Consider the following 19,236-nt stretch of genomic DNA (forward strand, 5'->3'; position numbering starts at 1 on the left):
AAGAGCCAGTGTTAGCCAGTCGGCTAATTTTCAACTGTAGTCCTAGTTGCATGAAGGTTGATGAAATTTGTGACCTAATAAACTCATATCAAAGCTCCAGCCCACTTCGACCTGGGCAGAGGTCTGATCAGCCAGAATAATTAAAATCACCTGTGTGGGGGTGTTCAGAGGCTTTCAAACTCAGTCACTTATTATCTGTAATTTGTCTGGAAACCCAATAACAATATATAAAGTTTTGGAAAGTTTTCTTCTGCTGCCAGCGAACAAAATAAAAAATAATAATAATAATAATAATACATTTTATTTAAAGGCGCCTTTCTCGGCCCTCAAGGACACGAAATACAAAAAAAACAGAGTGGTGTTATTATTCCACAATTGCAGAGAGAACCTTATTCTCCCATTATTTATTTGTGAGGGCTCTTGTTGTTTTTATCGTGATATTTTTTTTCTCTATTCATCTATTAATGGATAAGGTACCAGCAGGTTTTAAGGTTTAAGGTCTGTTTATGAATGTTTTATATCATTTTTTGAGTGCATTCATTATACAGAAATCAACATCCATGTACTATACATTGCTCTGATATGGTATATACTATTGTTACTATAGAGAGGGTTGTATTTAAGTTCAAACTCTATCTATAGTAATGTATATATGTATGAATGTTATGCATTTATCACGTGGAAGTTGTTGATTGGTGTAGTAAAAGCAGTCACCTCCGATAAAAGAGGGCTTCTCGGGATGTAACACCATTTACCTGAAGATTGGCAAGAAAACGTTGCCTACTATTGCATTCAATATTTTTTGCAAGTTGGACAGTGTGCGGGAGTTTCTCCCCACAGATGACATGTACTCGACCATCACAAACACTCACACCAGTGTAGGGTCAACAGGCTCCAACATTATGCCGAGACCCTGAGTGGTCTTTATAATGAGCACCAGCTCTTTAAGGTAACGCCTTAGTTAGGCCGATGGCTCGGCATCATTCTCAACACGTCTGCACGTTGAAACCATTAAGAAATAGACAAATCACTCAATTAAAATGGCTCCGGGAGGATTTGTGTTTTGTGTCACGTTTAAATCATGGCGACTTCCTCAGGACTCTTATCTCGGCTTATTCCATTAGAACGTGGATGGAGAGGAAGAGAACTCAATCTAGGAATTACTCCGTGTAGGCTAATTCACCTGTCTGGGGCCTAAATGAATGGAGGTAATTTGGCTCAATTGAGAGTAAAGATGGAGAAAGAGAGAGAGAGAGAAAGATGGAGAGAGTGGAAGGAGAGATAGAGAAAGATGGAGGTAGAGAGAGCGAGAGAGAAAGATGGAGAGAGTGGAAGGAGGAGAGAGACAGAGCTGACCAGAGAAGAGGTGGGGCTGCAGAGTCTTTTTCAACGAATAGATAGTATCAGAGACAATGGAGGAAAGAAAGAAGAAACCGATTTCAAATGGCTTTTGGTGAAACGCGATCACAGAAGGCTTGTATCATGTGGACGCGCCGACAGTGTTGTTGTCATTACTTAGAATTCCTCATGGGGGAGACAGAAACTACGCACTACAGCTTTAAGTAAAATCCCATCTGATTGGATGAACTTATTTATGAGCCCTCGAGTGCAGGATGAGTCAAACAATTATTTTAAATGAGGAGAACAGAAAGGGAATTTTATAAATTTAATCTCCAATGGTCTTTGGTTATACTGTATTTTTAACAAAAGGGGTTGAATCAGTAGAATTTGCTTTTTTATCTTAAAAAATAAAAAAGAAGGGATGAAATGTCCTGTATTTTGAAAAAATAAATACAAATAAACAATATTCATGTTTATTTATGGTTTAATATGAATTTCTATTTTTTCTCGGAAACACTTTAATCCATTAACGATCACATGTTGTAGTTTGCAAAACCTATTTTAAAAAGAAGATTGTAATGTAATGTAATAACGCCAGTTTATATATTTATCTTACGACGTCACATTAATAATTGATGATAGAAAACATGATGGCTGCGAGACGGTCGATGTGTTTTGGGAACAAAGCATGCTATATTGAGGAATACAGCAGTTCATTTTAATGCAAATGTCACAATCTGACACCAAAGTGATTCCATACTGTGAACACAACATTAAAATACTTCACGCATTACTAATTTAATGGTAACATGCTGGTAACATCTCAAGTGCTGTCAAGCTTTGCATTTCATACATAAATGTTAAATACTCCTTCGTATTTCCTATTAACATATTTACATTGACACCAACTGATTTTATCAGTTCCCCCTCTGTATTTACGATTTATTACAAATCTTTGCGCTCATATTTATCTTATCTCCCGGCTGAATTCTACTAATATTTTCTGCTCCAAACAGTTAATTTCCCTGAGGGCGTCCAATAAAGTTTTGATGTAATGGTGCGGTCACGCTGTCACACTGTACCTCTCCCCGATGTAGCCGGCGGTGCACTGACACTGGCCGCTGATGTGGTCACACAGGCCTCCGTTGCGACACGTGCACTCCTGCGAGCAATTAATGCCGAATGATCCGAAGGAACACGGCTGTGCGCACACCGGACCCTGAGGAGGAAGACGACATGACATCAAACATGTGAATACAAAGTGTTTAAAGGTATTACTGTGGGAATGACCGTACACTTTATGAATGAATAAAGTTTGTCACAGTAGATGGTAGAGGTGATGTCTGTATGTATCTGGTAGAAAGGATTGTTAATCATCAAAATGTTCTGCTCTGGTTGATAACCTTAAATTGACTTAAAAAGAATTAGGCATTTTAGGCCTTTGTTAAACAGAAAAAGTTTAACTGACACGTAACCGCGATCAGATTCATAGGAAATTAAAGGTCCCATGGCACTTTATGAGGTTTTTTAACATTAATATGCGTTCCCCCAGCCTGCCTATGGTCCCCCAGTGGCTAGAAATGGTGATAGGTGTAAACCGAGCCCTGGGTATCCTGCTCTGCCTTTGAGAAAATGAAAGCTCAGATGGGCCGATCTGGAATCTTCCCTCTATGACATCATAAGGGGAAAGGTTACCTCCCCTTTCTCTGCTTTGCCCGCACAGAGAATTTGGCCCACCCATGAGAGAGAGAGACATCATGGCTTTCAAACAAGCAAAGTGGCAGTTGGTCAAGACCACACAGGGAATTTTAAAATAAAATCACTGGGGCTGTTTTCACTCCTGGCTTGTTTGGTGCAGTTGCTCCGAGACCGGAAGCGTTCCCTAAAGATGGTTTTGTTTGGGCGTATACTGCACGAACACCGCAATCGCACTCAGAGGGACAAAACAAGCGAGAGCCGAGATCCCCAAAAACAACTTTACAATAAGGTACACAAAAAAATAAGTAGTTAATGATTAGTTACTGTTTTTGAAAGGGTAGTTACCCTTTTTCAGAAGGGTAACGAATGGTTAGTTACCCTTTTTGAAAAGGGTAGTTACCCTTTTTCAGAAGGGTAACGAATGGTTGGTTACCCTTTTTCCGAAGGGTAACTGAGGGTAACTACCCTTTACCCTTCTGAAAAAGGGTAACTACCGTTTTGTAAAAGGGTAACCAACCATTGTCCTCTCGGCTCGCTTCCAAACGACCCCTGGAACGGTTTGTTTTCAATGTGACCGCCAGCAATTGAAACAACTGACTCACAACTATGGTGCTCCATGTTTGTTTCTTTTCTGGCGAAAAAAGAAGAGGGAAATCTGGCCTGAGGCAAATCCCAGATAGCTCAGTTGGTAGAGCAGGCGCCCATATATAGAGGTTTACTCCTTGACACATGGGGCCTGGGGTGCGACTCCGACCTGCGGCCCTTTGCTGCATGTCATTACCCCCCCTCTCTCTCCCCTTTCATTTCTTCAGCTGTCCTGTCAATAAAGGCCTAAACATGCCCAAAAAATAATCTTAAAAAAAAAAAAGATTTCTGACCAATGAGAGAACACTTTGCTCTCGCATGGCATTTGTTCACAACTTTGCTTTGGACCGCTGTTAAACATCTGCGTGAACGCAAACGAATCAAAGGATAAATGCAACAATTCAGTATAATTTTAGCCCCTGAATCGGAACAAAGCAATCAAGCTAATATACGTGTGGAATAGGCACCATGAGTTCATTCACAATAACAGAAAGCTATTCTGTCACTACAGCTGGGTATTATTTGAAATGGTTTGATAAAAGTGCCATTAGTTGATTTTCAGTACAGATAACAACATGGTACGTTTTCATAACCTTAGTGTGAGGAATACGTGTTTTTTTTTAGAAGACTCTTTTAGTAGTCTTAAACTTGTATCGTGAAATAGACAAATTATGATTCAGATCAGGAGACTGTAAACAAAAATCAACAAAACTTTGAATCTGACCAAGCTTTCAGTGCCAGCTTTAAATATCCATTTGTTTTTTGAGCCTTTATTGACAGGACAGCTGAAGAAATGAAACAGGAGAGAGAGAGAGAGAGGGGGGGTGACATGCAGCAAAGGGTCGCAGGTCGGAGTCAAACCCGGGCCCGCTGCGTCGCGGAGTAAACCTCCTCTATATATGGGCGCCTGCTCTACCAACTGAGCTATCTGGGCAGCCATCCATTTTGTTTTTATTTAAAATCATGAACTGCAACTACAAGCAAGTTGTTGTGTTATCAAAATCTGATGTCACCTTTTCCATTGTTTGCTTGCTGTTTGATAATAAAGCAAAGGTTCTGTTAAACTGTACAATTTCCTAGAGCTGAACCAGACAGATTTGCTGTGGCGACAAAAATGTTTTTTTTTTTTACTCCAAAAAAAAAAAAAAAAAAAAAAAAAAAAAAATTTACATGGAAAAACTGTGATATGAAATAACAAACACAAACATGGTGATCTCAGATTTGGGTTAGTTGAACTCCGATAAGCATGCACACTAGCTGATGATGTTGTGGCTGTGGAGCAGGTCGTACCACCCAGCCGGCGGGACAGGAGCACTCTCCGGTGACGTGATGGCACGTTCCTCCATTCTGACAGGGGCAGCGCTGTTCACACAGAGAGCCGTGTTTACCTGGAGGACAAGGCTCCTCACAGCTGCAGGGAAAAGGACAGAAGAAGCAGGGTGTTTATGTTGGGATGTGATGGGACAGTTCACCTCACCGCTGACGACACAGTCTCACATTGCCAGACCTTCCTCCACAGCACTGTGGAGGAGGGTCTGGCTAGTCCACACAGCATTACGGGATGGGAGAAAAACGTGCTCTGGTTTATTGGCATTTCTCTAAACCAATCACAATCGTCTTGGGCGGTGATAAGCGTCAAGCAGAGCCACCCCAGGCCCTACCCCGGGCCCTACCCCGGGCCCTACCCCGGGCCCTATGCCGTAGCCTGACGTATACAAAAGATTTAACTACATGTTGCTGCGACGCACGCCGCTCGGTAGCGTTGCATTTCCCCCGACTCATTTCCTGGTTCTCCTTCTCCATAAACAACATGGAGAAAATCAAGGAGAGGGTTAACTTCTCCTGCTGCAGATTTCCCACCGTGGTCAGAAAACACACTACGACTCTAGAGTCGGTACCGCTCCAAAGCTAATCACATCACTCTCTCACTCGCTCTACCACACACACACACACACACACACACACACACACACACACACACACACACACACACACACACACACACACACACACACAGGCCATACTCCATCACTAAAACCTGTCCTTGTGTTCAAGTATGAATTTATGTGTGTCTCTAGAGATGGAGGGAGTCAAAGCTGCATGATGGGGAAATGTTGTGTTTCAGGAGCGTCTCCTTTGAAGTTCGGCGGAAACACTCCTGAAGTTATTCCCCAGAGAGCGAAGATTTAGGTGAGCATCTGTGTTTGCCCGGCCATTAATATCTTTACATGACCCAAACTTTACACGTGTTTAGCATGAAATAAATGCCTCTTGGAGATGCAGAGTGCCTCAGAGTTGGGATGGCACTACACAACACCACATTGTGGTTAAACTGTACTGCTTGATCCTTAATCTCCTTGATTGAGCGCTCAATAAATGCTTCCGTGTAAGTCATCAAAGTCTCCCGGACCTTCTTCACGTATCCATAGTCAAGCTGCCCCTAAGTTTTTCAATAACAACATGTGGTGTTGGAATAATCGGAAAAATGTGTTCCCAACTAAACGGCCCCTCAAGTCGGAAGAACTCGCTTTAAATGGTTGGTACACGACTTACAGAGTTAACATCTGGCTGATGGTAAGAAACTTTATGAGGTCACATGTAATTTGTAATATGATATCAGGTTGTAAATGTTAGTTGCTGTCCATGTGGAGTGACCTGGATTAGTTAGAAACGTTTTTATTAGCTTTAACTCTGACAACAAGTCAGGTAATATTTTAAAGTGCCCATATTATGAAAAAAACACTTTTTCTTGTATTTGGGGTGTTATTTTGTGTCTCTGGTGCTTCCACACACATACAAACTTTGAAAGAAATCCATCCATGCTGTTTTGAGTGAGATACGGTTTCTGAATGTGTCCTGCCTTCAGTCTCCTGGTGAGCTGTTCAAAATCGGCTCGGACTGTGACGTCACAATCCAAAATGAGCTGGCTAACCGCAACCGTTAGCTCGTAGCGTTAGCATTAGCATGCTAACGCTAATGCTAACACTAGCATGGTACCTCGTTCTCAATAGCAAAGCACTGCTACAACACACACAAGTTCACCATAATCTACAAAAGAACTACTTACCTGTGCTCCCTCATCTGAAGTCTCCCAGCTAATCCTGCCTTGTAACTGACTGAAGTTGGAGAAACAGGCTTTCTTTTACTTCTATGGAGCTAGCTAGCTGACACGATCTACATCTGAGCTACTGAGCATGTGTGAGTGCAATCAAAGATAGTACAGAAGAAGAAGATGAAAAGAGGTCTCACTCTGTAGCTAAAACAGAAACCAGGTGAAAAGAGGATCTACAGCAGTGAGAGAGAGCTGTGCAGTACAACAGAAATATGGTGTTTTTTGAAAATTAAACCATGTAAACCTATTTTGGTAAAACCTTAAAAGACAATTATGAACCTGAAAATGAGCAGAATATGGGCGCTTTAAGGGTTTTAGGGCATGTAGTGGTGCCGCAACAAGTCTGGGACAAAACCTCTAATATGAAGCTTCTAACTGAATATAAATAATGGAAAGAGCTAATAAAGAGCTATTATTTAAAGGCTCTACGCAATAAAACACAACACATCTTTTTTGTTAGCGTCCATGTTGTTTCCACTGGGTCAGCCCTATGTGACCACATTTCTGAGATTTTTCCTAAAATTAGGCCCTATGTTCCCACAGCCCTATGTTCCAACATTTCTAGGACATTTTCAAAATTAGGTCTTGTGTTCCTACATTTCCCTTCCATTTAAGCCCTATCCTCCCACAACATTTTTTTGGGGTTAGGGGGATAAAATCTGATACAAATTTATGAAAAAGGAAATGTGGTAACATAGGGCCTAATTTTGGAAAAGAAATCTTAGAAATGTGGGAACATAGGGCTGTGGGAACATAGGCACGCTCCTGTTTCCACGTTACGACTTAAAACTCACGAACACACTGAGGTCGGAAGAACAAGTTCAAAATATGTGAAATGGGACCATCCGAGGAGCACGTGAATGCTCCATAAACAGACAAAAAGCTACTCACAAGGCGCCGGTGTATCCGGGCGCACAGAGGCACTCGCCGGTCTGATGGTGGCAGGTGGCGCCGTTGAGGCACTGGCACTCCAGCAGGCAGTCCTTGCCGTAGAGGTTGGGGTCGCAGGGCTCCTCGCAGCGCCAGCCCTGGAAGCCGTCGGTGCAGACGCAGGCTCCGGTTATCGGGTTACATTTGGCCCCGTTCTGGCACTGACAGCGGTTACTGCAGTGGGGGCCCCAGAAATCGCTCTCACAGCCTGGACAGAGAGGAGGGAGCAGGGCACGAGTCAACAGGTGAGGTAAAACTGCGTGATCATCAATACCTGCACGAGTCGAGACGTCAGAGCGTGGAGGATTTATGGACGTCTGGGAAATGAAGTAATCCACATGAGAGAGTTGATGTTTAACAGTGAGGTCAGATGAGATAAGACAAGGAGAAAAGAGAGTACAGGACCCATATATATCAAACTTCTAAGAATCACACTAACAAAGCTCTCAAAGATTAATTTGGGAATAAAAATGTTCTCAGCTGAAAGTGAGAAATAAGACATTCATCGTCTACTTGACTCACTCCTACTTACAGAGAAGTGTCCTATTTCAGAGGAGGAATTTTCACAATATTTCTTCCCACTAGTCTGAAAAAAACGACTAGATGGAAGCAAAATAGCCCAAAATCTCAAAATTGGACCCAGGCATGAACAAAAGTACCAAACTAATTTGGTCTTAAAAGAAAAAGTCTTGTACTTAGACTGACACTGGTCCAAAGTTTCTGTCAATATTTTGCTGCGCTTTTTGACATTTTCTTTTAAGCTTTTTCATGTTTTTGTCACTTTTCCTGACGTTTTTGTCACTTTTTTGAAAGTTTTTGTCACTTTTTTCCAAGATTTTTTGTCACTTTTCCCGATGTTTTTGTCACTTTTTTTAGGTGCTTTTTTGCCATTTCTTTCCTTTTTCAACGTTCTATTATTCATTTTTCTTTACATGCTATAAAATTGAATAAAACACCCAAATTCAATAAAAGTAGTGAACTGATCATTTATTTAACTTGTGAAGAGCATTGTATGGAACCATCCATGTTATTTTGTTTTAAAGGGGTGATAGAATGATTATATAGGGTATTGCACACTGTTCCTTATGGATGTCCTAATGGGGTATGTAACATTAGTTGGGCTGAAAATGGCCCGGTTGATATTTTATTGGCCCCTATGCATCCCTGTGTTTTGGCCCTATTTGTAACAAGAGCTTTTCTTCCAAATATGGTATGGTCATGAATATTTAGATGAGCTGCGCGCTGCTTGGTTGAGCCTTAGCCCCGTACACACACATATAGACGCGCGCTGATTGGTTGAGCGACTCGCCATACACACGCATTAGAGGTCGTGTGCTGATTGGTTGAGCGAATCCCCAATACACATACATTAGAAACGCGACAGAATTTCATATTCCAGACACTGCAATGTTTCCTTACCAAATTCACTTCTGAGACTTTTTTATGCGAGAAATCAACTATATAAAGCTCAAATATGGGCCGTTTTACGAAAATGGATGGCTAATTGCAAATTTGGTAAAACTGTGTGTCGGAGTTCAGCTGCCTGTGTTGCTGGCTCGCCGCCTGGCCTGCCTTCCTCCACAGACACCGGCTTGCTGTGAGCTCGTGAGCTCGACACTTGCTCGCAGCCCACAGCACCTCATATACCGCGCCAAGTCACCGTTTGGGCTGGTGGACTACTACCAAACGCCGCTGCCCTGACAAAGCTCCAGGGCCTGCATCTCCTCTCTTCCTGCTAGCTAAATGGCCCGTGTGTGAGAGCGCGGTCAGCGAGCTTGTTACACCAGCAATCTTTTACCAAATGTTACACACGTCACGCCACTTAGCTATACAACATATAACTATATGTTTTATAAAGCTAACAACGGTGTCCGATTTCAAGTTAATAATTATTTGTGAGCTGTAAGGGTTTCGTTAGCTGCGACTGTCCCTTCAATCCTATGTGTACAGATTGCGGCTAGTTAGCTTCATTTTTGGTCGTAATTCGAGTATATTTACAGTTTGAATTTCGTCACGCCACTTATACATCTAACTATATGTTTTATAAAGCTAACGGTGTCCGATTTCAAGTTAATGAATATTTGTGAATTCCAGAGGAATTCTAAGAGGAGGCTAGCTAGCTCTCATTGATAGAGCTCCATCCAGCCGCAGGCTCTATCAATGAGACTCACGGACAAGCAGCGTTTATTTTCCCAATCGTTTGTTTAAGTAACTCAACACATTATAATTACACACATTATAAGATTAACTAGAATCTGTGGTAAGAGAATGCTGGCGTAACAAGCTCGCTGACCGCGCTTTCACTCACATACACCGGGCATTTAGCTAGCAGGAAGAGGGGAGTTGCAGGCCCTGGAGCTCTGTCAGGGCAGCGGCGTTTGGTAGTAGTCCACCAGCCCAAACGGTGACTTTGCGCGGGTATGAGGTGCTGTGGGCTGCAGCAGCCGTGCCGGAGCTCAATCGGGCTCACAGCAAGCCGGGGTCTGTGAAGGAAGGCAGGCCAGGCGGCGAGGCAGCAACACAGGCAGCACCAGCCTCTGAAGTCCGACACACAGTCGAACAAAATTTGCAATTAGACATAAATTTTCGTAAAACGGCCCATATTAGACCTCTAAGTAGTTGATTTCTCGCATAAAAAAGTCTCAGAAGTGAATTTAATGGTAAAATAGCATATGAACAATGTATACATTTTCTGAGATCTGCACGACCTAGATTCAGAAGACTACCTGATCTCAGGTCAGTTGTGTAGCCTATGTAAATGTTGGGCGGATCTGCCTCTTAATACACCCATGGGCTGACAAAGGTTCGGTTTTTGGGAGGTTGACGTCAACTTCCAGCTTTGTTGGGATTCGCCCGTTTTCAGCGGCAGTTTCAAAATATGAAATTTTCATAGTAAAAGGGTGTCAATGGGATTTTGAGCTTATATGTATGTCCTATTTACCCACCGAACTGTCGTTATTCAACTATGACAGGGTAAAATCGGTTTTGCATTCTATCACCCCTTTAAAATTTATTGAAAGAAACCCACATTTCTGGTATAGAAACTTTTTGAAAATGGGTCAGATTTGACCCGAGGACAACAGGAGGGTTTAAAAAATAAACAAGATATCAATAGCTGCCGACAAACCGATTAGACAAGACATCATCAGTCCAGTGTACAGACATCCATAAGCCCAGAACAAAGCATCAGTCCCAGGCTTTTCATGAATACTGGCAGAAATGAATTAGTTCTAAGCTGAGGCACCTTGAACACTTCTCTAAGGTGGAGCAGATGTTGTAAATCTACACACTGTCAGCCGGAAATGTCAGCGAGAGGCGACAGCCTGAACAATCCTGATCTGCAGTTCCCATAAAGCTGCAAGCGTGACATCAGTAAACTTGATACAGCACGCTGATGTCTACCAGCCCAGCTGGCCTGAGATCTCTTCATATCCACAGATACTTTAGTGCAGGCAAGCCAAGTCAACTGGATTTATATACTGATTTTAAAACTATGAACTCACACACACCAAAGCACAAAAATAGTTTTTTTTACGTTTGAGTTTATCTGATGCTTTGGAGAAGAATCACCCACAGTCTTAGTGCAGCTGCAGCAGAAATCCTGTCACTGATGTTGGGTTGCTGGTGGAAAACATTGCACTAACCCACACTTTAGTATTTTCCCTTTTTAAAGTAATAAAAAAACTGGGAAACAAAACCTTATTCTTAATTCGTCATATAAACGCAGTACAATGTAGTGAAATTTAATTACTGCATTTATCTCACCCTAAGTATTAGGAGTAGTGGCAGCTATACATACAGCATCCAGGGAACAACTTGGGGATCAGTGTCTTGCTCGGGGACACTTTGACGTGCGGCCCGAGGAGCTTGGGATCGAACAGCCAATCTTGTGGTTGAGGGGCGACCACTCTACATCCGAGCCGCAAGCCATCCACTTTTGGCACGTGCTGCGGGGATGGCGTATTTTTGTAGGCCAGTTAGCATCGCCCTGGTCCCCTCGACAAAAAGCCAACGGGATTTTTCTATTGGATTTTGGATTATTTGTTGGAAGTTATTTAAAAAAGTTTTGATTCACTGAAGACATCTCAATTGTTTTTTCTCACCCTAAATGGTGGAATATGATTATCTACTCGCCATCACATGTGGGACTAGGGTGTGGCCTATACAACATATCAGCACCTGTGTCTTACTAGAGCCTTTTTCACATATGAACTCCAGACAATGTCCGGCCAATCAGGTCCAGATATTGTCCGGAGTTTCCCTTTCACACAAGTAGCACACAACAGAAGATTGGGTACGTCCCAGGTTCTTATTTGCATCCACGATTCCTTCACTTGCTTCCCTTTCTCACGTCTTAGTGCGTCCCACTGAGAGGAAGCATGGGAGAGACGCGAGGAAATCATGTGAGGAGAGGGGAAACGAGGAAAAGTGTTTGTAGAGGGATGAGACGTCATTTCCTCTGAAGCGTCACGTGAATTCGTCAGCTGTATGGGCGGAGTTAGCAACTCCTTCAGCTGCACGGCTTCTGGGAAGGCTGCTCTGGTGTATCCTCGTTCATAGCTCCTCAGAGATCCCTCCTCCCTCCTCCCTCCTGGTGGCAGGAATGAGGAAGGAGGGCCAGAACGTCTTCCGGTTCAAGCGAGGAGCGAGGAGATATTAAATAAGATTTTGGGAAGCAGCGATGGTCTGTAGCAGACACACTCACTTACTGGAAATTCACGGTTTTGTTTAGGCGAGGGCTGGTGCTTGTGTAGAGTATGCAGGAGGACACACGCCGCGATAATGGAGCCAGTTCGTAATTTGGTCATAAAGAGTCTTTTGTTCTTCCTGGAATTTATCTGATTATTTCGGCGTCGGCCCTTAAGCGGCCTACACATGAGCTCGATGGTGTTTTAAGCCCCCAACGTCGACTTCAAGGCAGCGCTGCGACCGTCGACTTCAAGGCACCTAACCCTAACCTTGACCCTAACACTAACCGTTGCCTAGTCCTAGTGCCTTCCAGGCAGCGTTGCCTGGAAGCGACAACGTTGGGGGCTTAAAACACCAAACACCTACACAGGATACGCGATTTGCTCTCTGCGCGGGCCGCAGGTAAACGTCATCAAGGGTGGCAAGGAAGCTATTTCCCGTTGCTACGTAGCGACATGCTGTTATCTCATTTATTGCGCTTTGACGAAGGTCAACGGCAACTAGGTCAAAGTTGGAATAATTTGAACTTTGAGCGCAGCGCAAAGCCCTCCCCCGGTAGGAAATCAACGGAACGGCCGGGCGCAAAGCGGTTTTGCCGCCTATCATGTGGGTGGCTTCGCCCGACAAAAAGTTCGATCACAAATCGTCTCTCTAGTTAGACATTTTCGTTGCCTTTGTGTAAATCGCCCTTCTTCTTTTTCACCCTTGGGTGTTTGTATCCTTCCGATCATCAACACGCCCACTCGTTCGCTCTGAATTCTCACACTTTGGGCTTGGACATTACACAGACTTTGTACTCGGGAGCTGGCAGGGTAAAAGACCGTTTGATGTCCAATCCGACTAATTCCGACATTTGCGTTCTCACATACAGCTCCGCCGGGTAATGTCTAGATGATTTCAGCTTTCCAGGGCATGTCTGAAAGGGGGGGGGGGGTTATGATTGTTAATCTTGCAGAAGGCCTGAAGGCCGAAACGTCATCTGAATAAAAGAGAAAGGCATTTGGAGTCAGAGAATGCAACACTTTTTTTTTTTTTCAACTACTTTCGAGCTCAGAAGTGCATTAACACGCAAATATTGCTTCATCCTGACGTGATAACGGCTCCGAACAACACACCACATACATCAGCCTGCAGTGGTGACATGTAGCGTGACAAATGCAGTTTCCTTTATACGGCACCACAGTCGACCCATCAGGCTGAAACAGCAGAATATCCAGCATTTAGCATTTTAATTCTCTCAGCCACTGCATCCACAGTATTTTGCTATGGGTTGCTGTTTATTCTAATGGACTCTTATTTACAAAAAAAAAAATGAAATCTACATATTACTGGGCACAGTTATTTTCAGCCTCTTGTAACTGGATGGAAGGGAATGGATTATAAGACATCCTTTCTTCGAGCTGCTACCTTCCTTTTATTTACAGAATGAGATTGAACAGATTCTCAGGATCTGTATTCAGAAAATACCTCACAGGTCTGTAAGTGGATGAATTGCTGGTATAAATCAGAGCCGCAAAACATTAGATGAAAACAAGTACAAAAGACGGGACATTTTATTGTATATTACATCATCTCAAGATAGCATAAATCAAAGCACTATTATCTTTTTGATATATGCTCACTGGGTGAACTGCACTCCCCAGAAGGGAAGTAAAGTACCCAGAGTCTGAGTGCCAAGAGCTCTGAATGAATAGGCTTAAGGTAAAAGGAAAAAAAAACTGGAAATGGTGGTGAGGGACAGGCAAAGTTGTCCAGACTTGGGAGAACTTTTTTCCCCCTAAATGCGGGTGGTAGTCTTGCAGATTTTATAGTGTTAAATGTTTCATCAATACTGTGGTGGACAGAGCTCTGAGCAGACAAGGCATAAATCAGACTCCCACTCACCCCCTCTCATTTACTCTCTGTTTTCTCTCAAGTTCCTCCTGAACCTATCTCGATTTCTCTCCTCCTCCCGTCTCTCTCTCAAAGAGGGGAGTTCTCTTTATTTCTCTTAACTAGTGAGCCAGCATAGTCGAATCCTTTATCCTCTCACAGCCTCAATTATTCAGCAGCAAAGAGTCCAAATCAAGTGACTAATGACTTTGATCAAGAGTAGCTCGCTGGCACTAAGCAGAACTCTCTGCACTAAATTAAGAGCTGCATAATATACTTTGGCAAGGGCTAACCCTTTAAGGAATATTTCTAGGTTTGCCTACGGTGTAGTCGCTCTTTGCCAAGAATAAAATGTGAGCTTTGCGGTTTTGCTCTTTTTTTTTCACGTCTAAAAGAGAAACACACCTAGATGACATTCTTCCAGGCGGCTCTAATCCAATAGTCTTCCAGAGGTTCTTGATTAAAGGAATAGTTAAGACAATTTGGGGAATACTGAGACTAGATTCCAAGATAGATGAGAATATCTGGTAACACTTTACTTGAAGGTATCTACATAAGAGTGACATGACACTGTCATGAACACGACACTGTCATGACACATGAACCCTAAAATGCGTAAACACCACCCCCCCCCCCCATAAATGTAAACAAAAACGTCAAAAAAACAGATGCTAAAAAAAAAAATAAACGTTGAAAGCATCAAAAGTGTAAAAAATGTTGAACGTCAAAAGCATCAAGCGCGAACTAGCAAGAGGGTTGTTATATTTACTTGCCCAACGTGGCTTTTTACTTGCCCCGGGCCATCGGGCAACCCTTATTCTTGAACCCTGATGGCAAAATTTATTGTTAAAAAACCAGCGTTGCCGAATGTATCGGATGTGACTCAGGCAGACATAATGTTCACAGACGAATTAGCTAACATGAGGTTAGTCTCACTTACCAGACCTTCCTCCACATCGCTGCGGAGGAGGGTCTGGCTAGTCCACACAGCATTCTGGGATGGGAGAAAAACGTGCTCTGGTTTATTGGTATTTCTTTAAACCAATCGCAATCGCCATGGGCGGAGCTAAGCACCTGGACTGAGCCACGGTGCCTCTGCAAAATAGCCTCAGGAAGGAACTTGTTTTGGTGGAACGTGTGTAGGTTCAAAAGTAGTTTTAGTCGTGCGACAGAAAACTCAGATTGGACAGATAGTCTAGCTAGCTGTCTGGATTTACCCTGCAGAGATCTGAGGAGCAGTTAACCATAGTCCTCAGAAATACCCCGGGGCTTGAAATTCCAACACAAAAAAAGAAGAAGGGGACGGACATCCGGCCGAAAAAAGTGAAATCCGGCGGAATTTCTGTCGGCAACAGAGCAATCCCGGAGGTGGAACGTCATGGATATAGACTAACGTGAGGTTAACTTAATACCTCACCATTAGATGAGTCGACTACCCATACAGCTACTGTAGCTAACGTGGGAGCGTGCCTATGTTCCCACATTTCTAAGATTTTTTTCAAAATTAGGCCCTATGTTCCCACATTTCCTTTTTCATAAATTTGTATCAGATTTTATCCCCCTTTCTCCCAATTTGGTAGCCAATTACACCCAACCTATTATCTAGTAGCAATGGACTACAGATGGAATGTAACCCTAACCCTATAGGGCCTAATTTTAAGAATATTCTTAGAAATGTGGGAGCGTAGGGCTGTGGGACCATAGGGCTGACCCTGCTAATACGTGGCGTTGTTATCCGTGGTCAAAGACAATTCTAAGAATAACTTTATGAGGACATTGAAAGTTGTTGCAACGCTATAATATTACCGTACGGTTAACCAACAAGCATTAGTATGAGCCACTTGCCATCGTAGCACATTTTAGAAAGCTAGATCGATTGATATGGAAATATATCAATAAATTAGGTCCCTACTGTATTACTGTGTTGCAAAGTGGCATGTAATCAATGAAAAAATTGGTAAAAAATGCTGTGTGGCAGAAAAAATGCTGTCTTACTATCACGGAGTACAATTCTGAGATATTGTATAATTTACAATTAACAGGCCAAAAGTTTGGACACACCTTCTCATTCAATGCATTTCCTTTATTTTCATGACTATTTACATTGTAGATTCTCACTGAAGGCATCAAAACTATGAATGAACACATGGAATTATGTACTTAACAAAAAAGTGTGAAATAACTGAAAACATGTCTTATATTTTAGATTCCTCAAAGTAGCCACCCTTTGCTTTTTTGATAGCGCTGCAAACCCTTGGTGTTCTCTCAATGAGCTTCATGAGGTAGTCACCTGAAATGGTTTTCACTTCACCTCTGTGCCTTGTCAGGGTTAATTAGTGGAATTTTGTCCCTTATTAATGGGGTTGGTACCATCAGTTGTGTTGTGCAGAAGTCAGGTTGATACACAGCCGACAGCCCTATTGGACAACTGTTAGAATTCATATTATGGCAAGAAACAATCAGCTAAGTAAAGAGAAACGAGTGGCCATCATTACTTTAACAAATGAAGGTCAGTCAGTCTGGAAAATTGCGAAAACTTTGAATGTGTCCCCAAGTGCAGTCGCAAAAACCATCAAGCGCTACAACGAAACTGGCTCACATGAGGACCGCCCCAGAAAAGGAAGACCAAGAGTCACCTCTGCTGCTGAGGATAAGTTCATCTGAGTCACCAGCCTCAGAAATCGCAAGTTAACAGCAGCTCAGATTAGAGACCAGATGAATGCCACACAGAGTTCTAGCAGCAGACACATCTCTAGAACAACTGTTAAGAGGAGACTGCGCGAATCAGGCCTTCATGGTCAAATAGCTGCTGGGAAACCACTGCTAAGGAAAGGCAACAAGCAGAAGAGATTTGTTTGGGCCAAGAAACACAAGGAATGGACATTAGAGCAGTGGAAATCTGTGCTTTGGTCTGATGAGTCCAAATTTGAGATCTTTGGTTCCAACAGCCGTGTCTTTGTGCGACGCAGAAAAGGTGAACGGATGGATTCTACATGCCTGGTTCCCCCCGTGAAGCATGGAGGAGGAGGTGTGATGGTGTGGGGGTGCTTTGCTGGTGACACTGTTAGGGATTTATTCAAAATTGAAGGCATACTGAACCAGCATGGCTACCACAGCATCCTGCAGCGACATGCCATCCCATCCCATCCGGTTTGCGTTTAGTTGGACCATCATTTATTTTTCAACAGGACAATGACCCCAAACACACCTCCAGGCTGTGTAAGGGCTATTTGACCAAGGAGAGTGATGGAGTGCTGCGCCAGATGACCTGGCCTCCACAGTCACTGGATCTGAACCCAATCGAGATGGTTTGGGGTGAGCTAGACCGCAGAGTGAAGGCAAAAGGGCCAACAAGTGCTAAGCATCTCTGTTGGAAAACCATTTCAGGTGACTACCTCTTGAAGCTTATCAAGAGAATGCCAAGAGTGTGCAAAGCAGTAATCAGAGCAAAGGGTGGCTACTTTGAGGAATCTAAAATATAAGACATGTTTTCAGTTATTTCACACTTTTTTAAAAGTACATAATTCCATATGTGTTCATTCATAGTTTTGATGCCTTCAGTGAGAATCTACAATGTAAATAGTCATGAAAATAAAGGAAACGCACTGAATGAGAAGGTGTGTCCAAACTTTTGGCCTGTACTGTATATATATATATATATATATATACACACACACACACATTAAACCATATTATATATATATACATACATACATATATATACACATAAGTAAAACGATGAAAGTCAAGTTTAATGTGAGGTCCTTGAAATAAAAGTGACTCCGCTTCCTCTTCAACTTTGACCCAAAATAGACAAGAACGTAACGTCGCCACACAGGACGAATTTGAACCACTCCAAACTTTCTTCTTTGTGACTGAAAAAAAAACTCTTTATAAAACTCTTTATAATCTAACATCACATTTGTTCTGTCAGCCCACACTTAGCTGCACATTATGTAAGAAGCTGAATATCATATATTAAGTATCTGTGGTCTTTTGTTAATTTTCAGAATAAAACCTCAACAATTCTCACTTGGAACCTTGAGGACATCTGAGCAAGTTCAATAGGTTTTTTTGCTAGAAAAACTAAATTCAAAAGCTATTTAATGTTGGTTTTACACATGTGCCTCACACACGTACACACAGACACACACAAACACACACAGACACACACACACACACACACACACACACACACACACACACACACACACACACACACAGTCACAGACAAACATAACACACACACACAGACACACACACACACACAGTCACAGACACATAGACAGACACACACACACACAGCCACAGACACACAGACAGACACACACACACACACACACACACACACACACACACACACACAGTCACACACACACACACACACAGGCACAGACACACACAACACACACACAGACACACACACACACAGACACACACACAGACACACACACACAGACACTCACACTACTGAAATATTGATGTTTAAAACTTCCTTTAGACAGACAACCCTCCTACACAGACAGATAATAAGTTATATCATTTTTCATGAGGTTCCTTTATTTTTTCTTTTATAAAATGTAAAACCTGACTTTCTACCTGATCAGCATTTATCACCGTTGAGTCTTTTCTGAACAGGATCAACAGGGTGGAGGAGACAGACTAGAATGAAACAAGTTGTGTATTGGCCTCCAGACAGAAAACAGACACTGCAGATGTTCAGAAGAAGCTAAAGAGATCCCTGTTGCATGAGCCAAAGGACTTCCTACTGAAGTGACTGAGTTACAACATGCAACCACACTTCAGCTACATTACTTACATCCACTTCAGTCAGTTTATTAACATGGCACCCTGCTGAAGCTTACATTTGCCAGCCGTATCAACACCACTAACGTATACCACTCACCTAAAGGATTATTAGGAACACCTGTTAAATTTCTCGTTAATGCAATTATCTAATCAGCCAATCACATGGCTTTAGGGGTGTGGTCCAGGTCTAGACAATCTCC

The 19,236-nt window shown here is 42.6% G+C and overlaps 1 protein-coding gene across 4 annotated transcripts in view; it reads right to left on the reverse strand.

Annotated features, from left to right (window-relative positions):
* LOC120556187 (multiple epidermal growth factor-like domains protein 11) overlaps nt 1-19,236 on the reverse strand; it is a 182,714-nt gene that overhangs the window by 57,593 nt on the left and 105,885 nt on the right. For all 4 annotated transcript variants that reach the window (XM_039795619.1, XM_039795621.1, XM_039795620.1 and 1 more), the window contains exons 7-9: nt 7,628-7,874; nt 4,915-5,035; nt 2,424-2,560 (exon numbers count right to left, since the gene is read on the reverse strand). In XM_039795619.1, the coding sequence (XP_039651553.1) occupies nt 2,424-2,560; nt 4,915-5,035; nt 7,628-7,874 (505 nt within the window). The remainder of the gene's footprint in view (nt 1-2,423; nt 2,561-4,914; nt 5,036-7,627; nt 7,875-19,236) is intronic.

The sequence above is a fragment of the Perca fluviatilis genome, chromosome 3 (assembly GCF_010015445.1).
Source record: "Perca fluviatilis chromosome 3, GENO_Pfluv_1.0, whole genome shotgun sequence".
NCBI classification, from domain to species: Eukaryota; Metazoa; Chordata; class Actinopteri; order Perciformes; family Percidae; genus Perca; species Perca fluviatilis.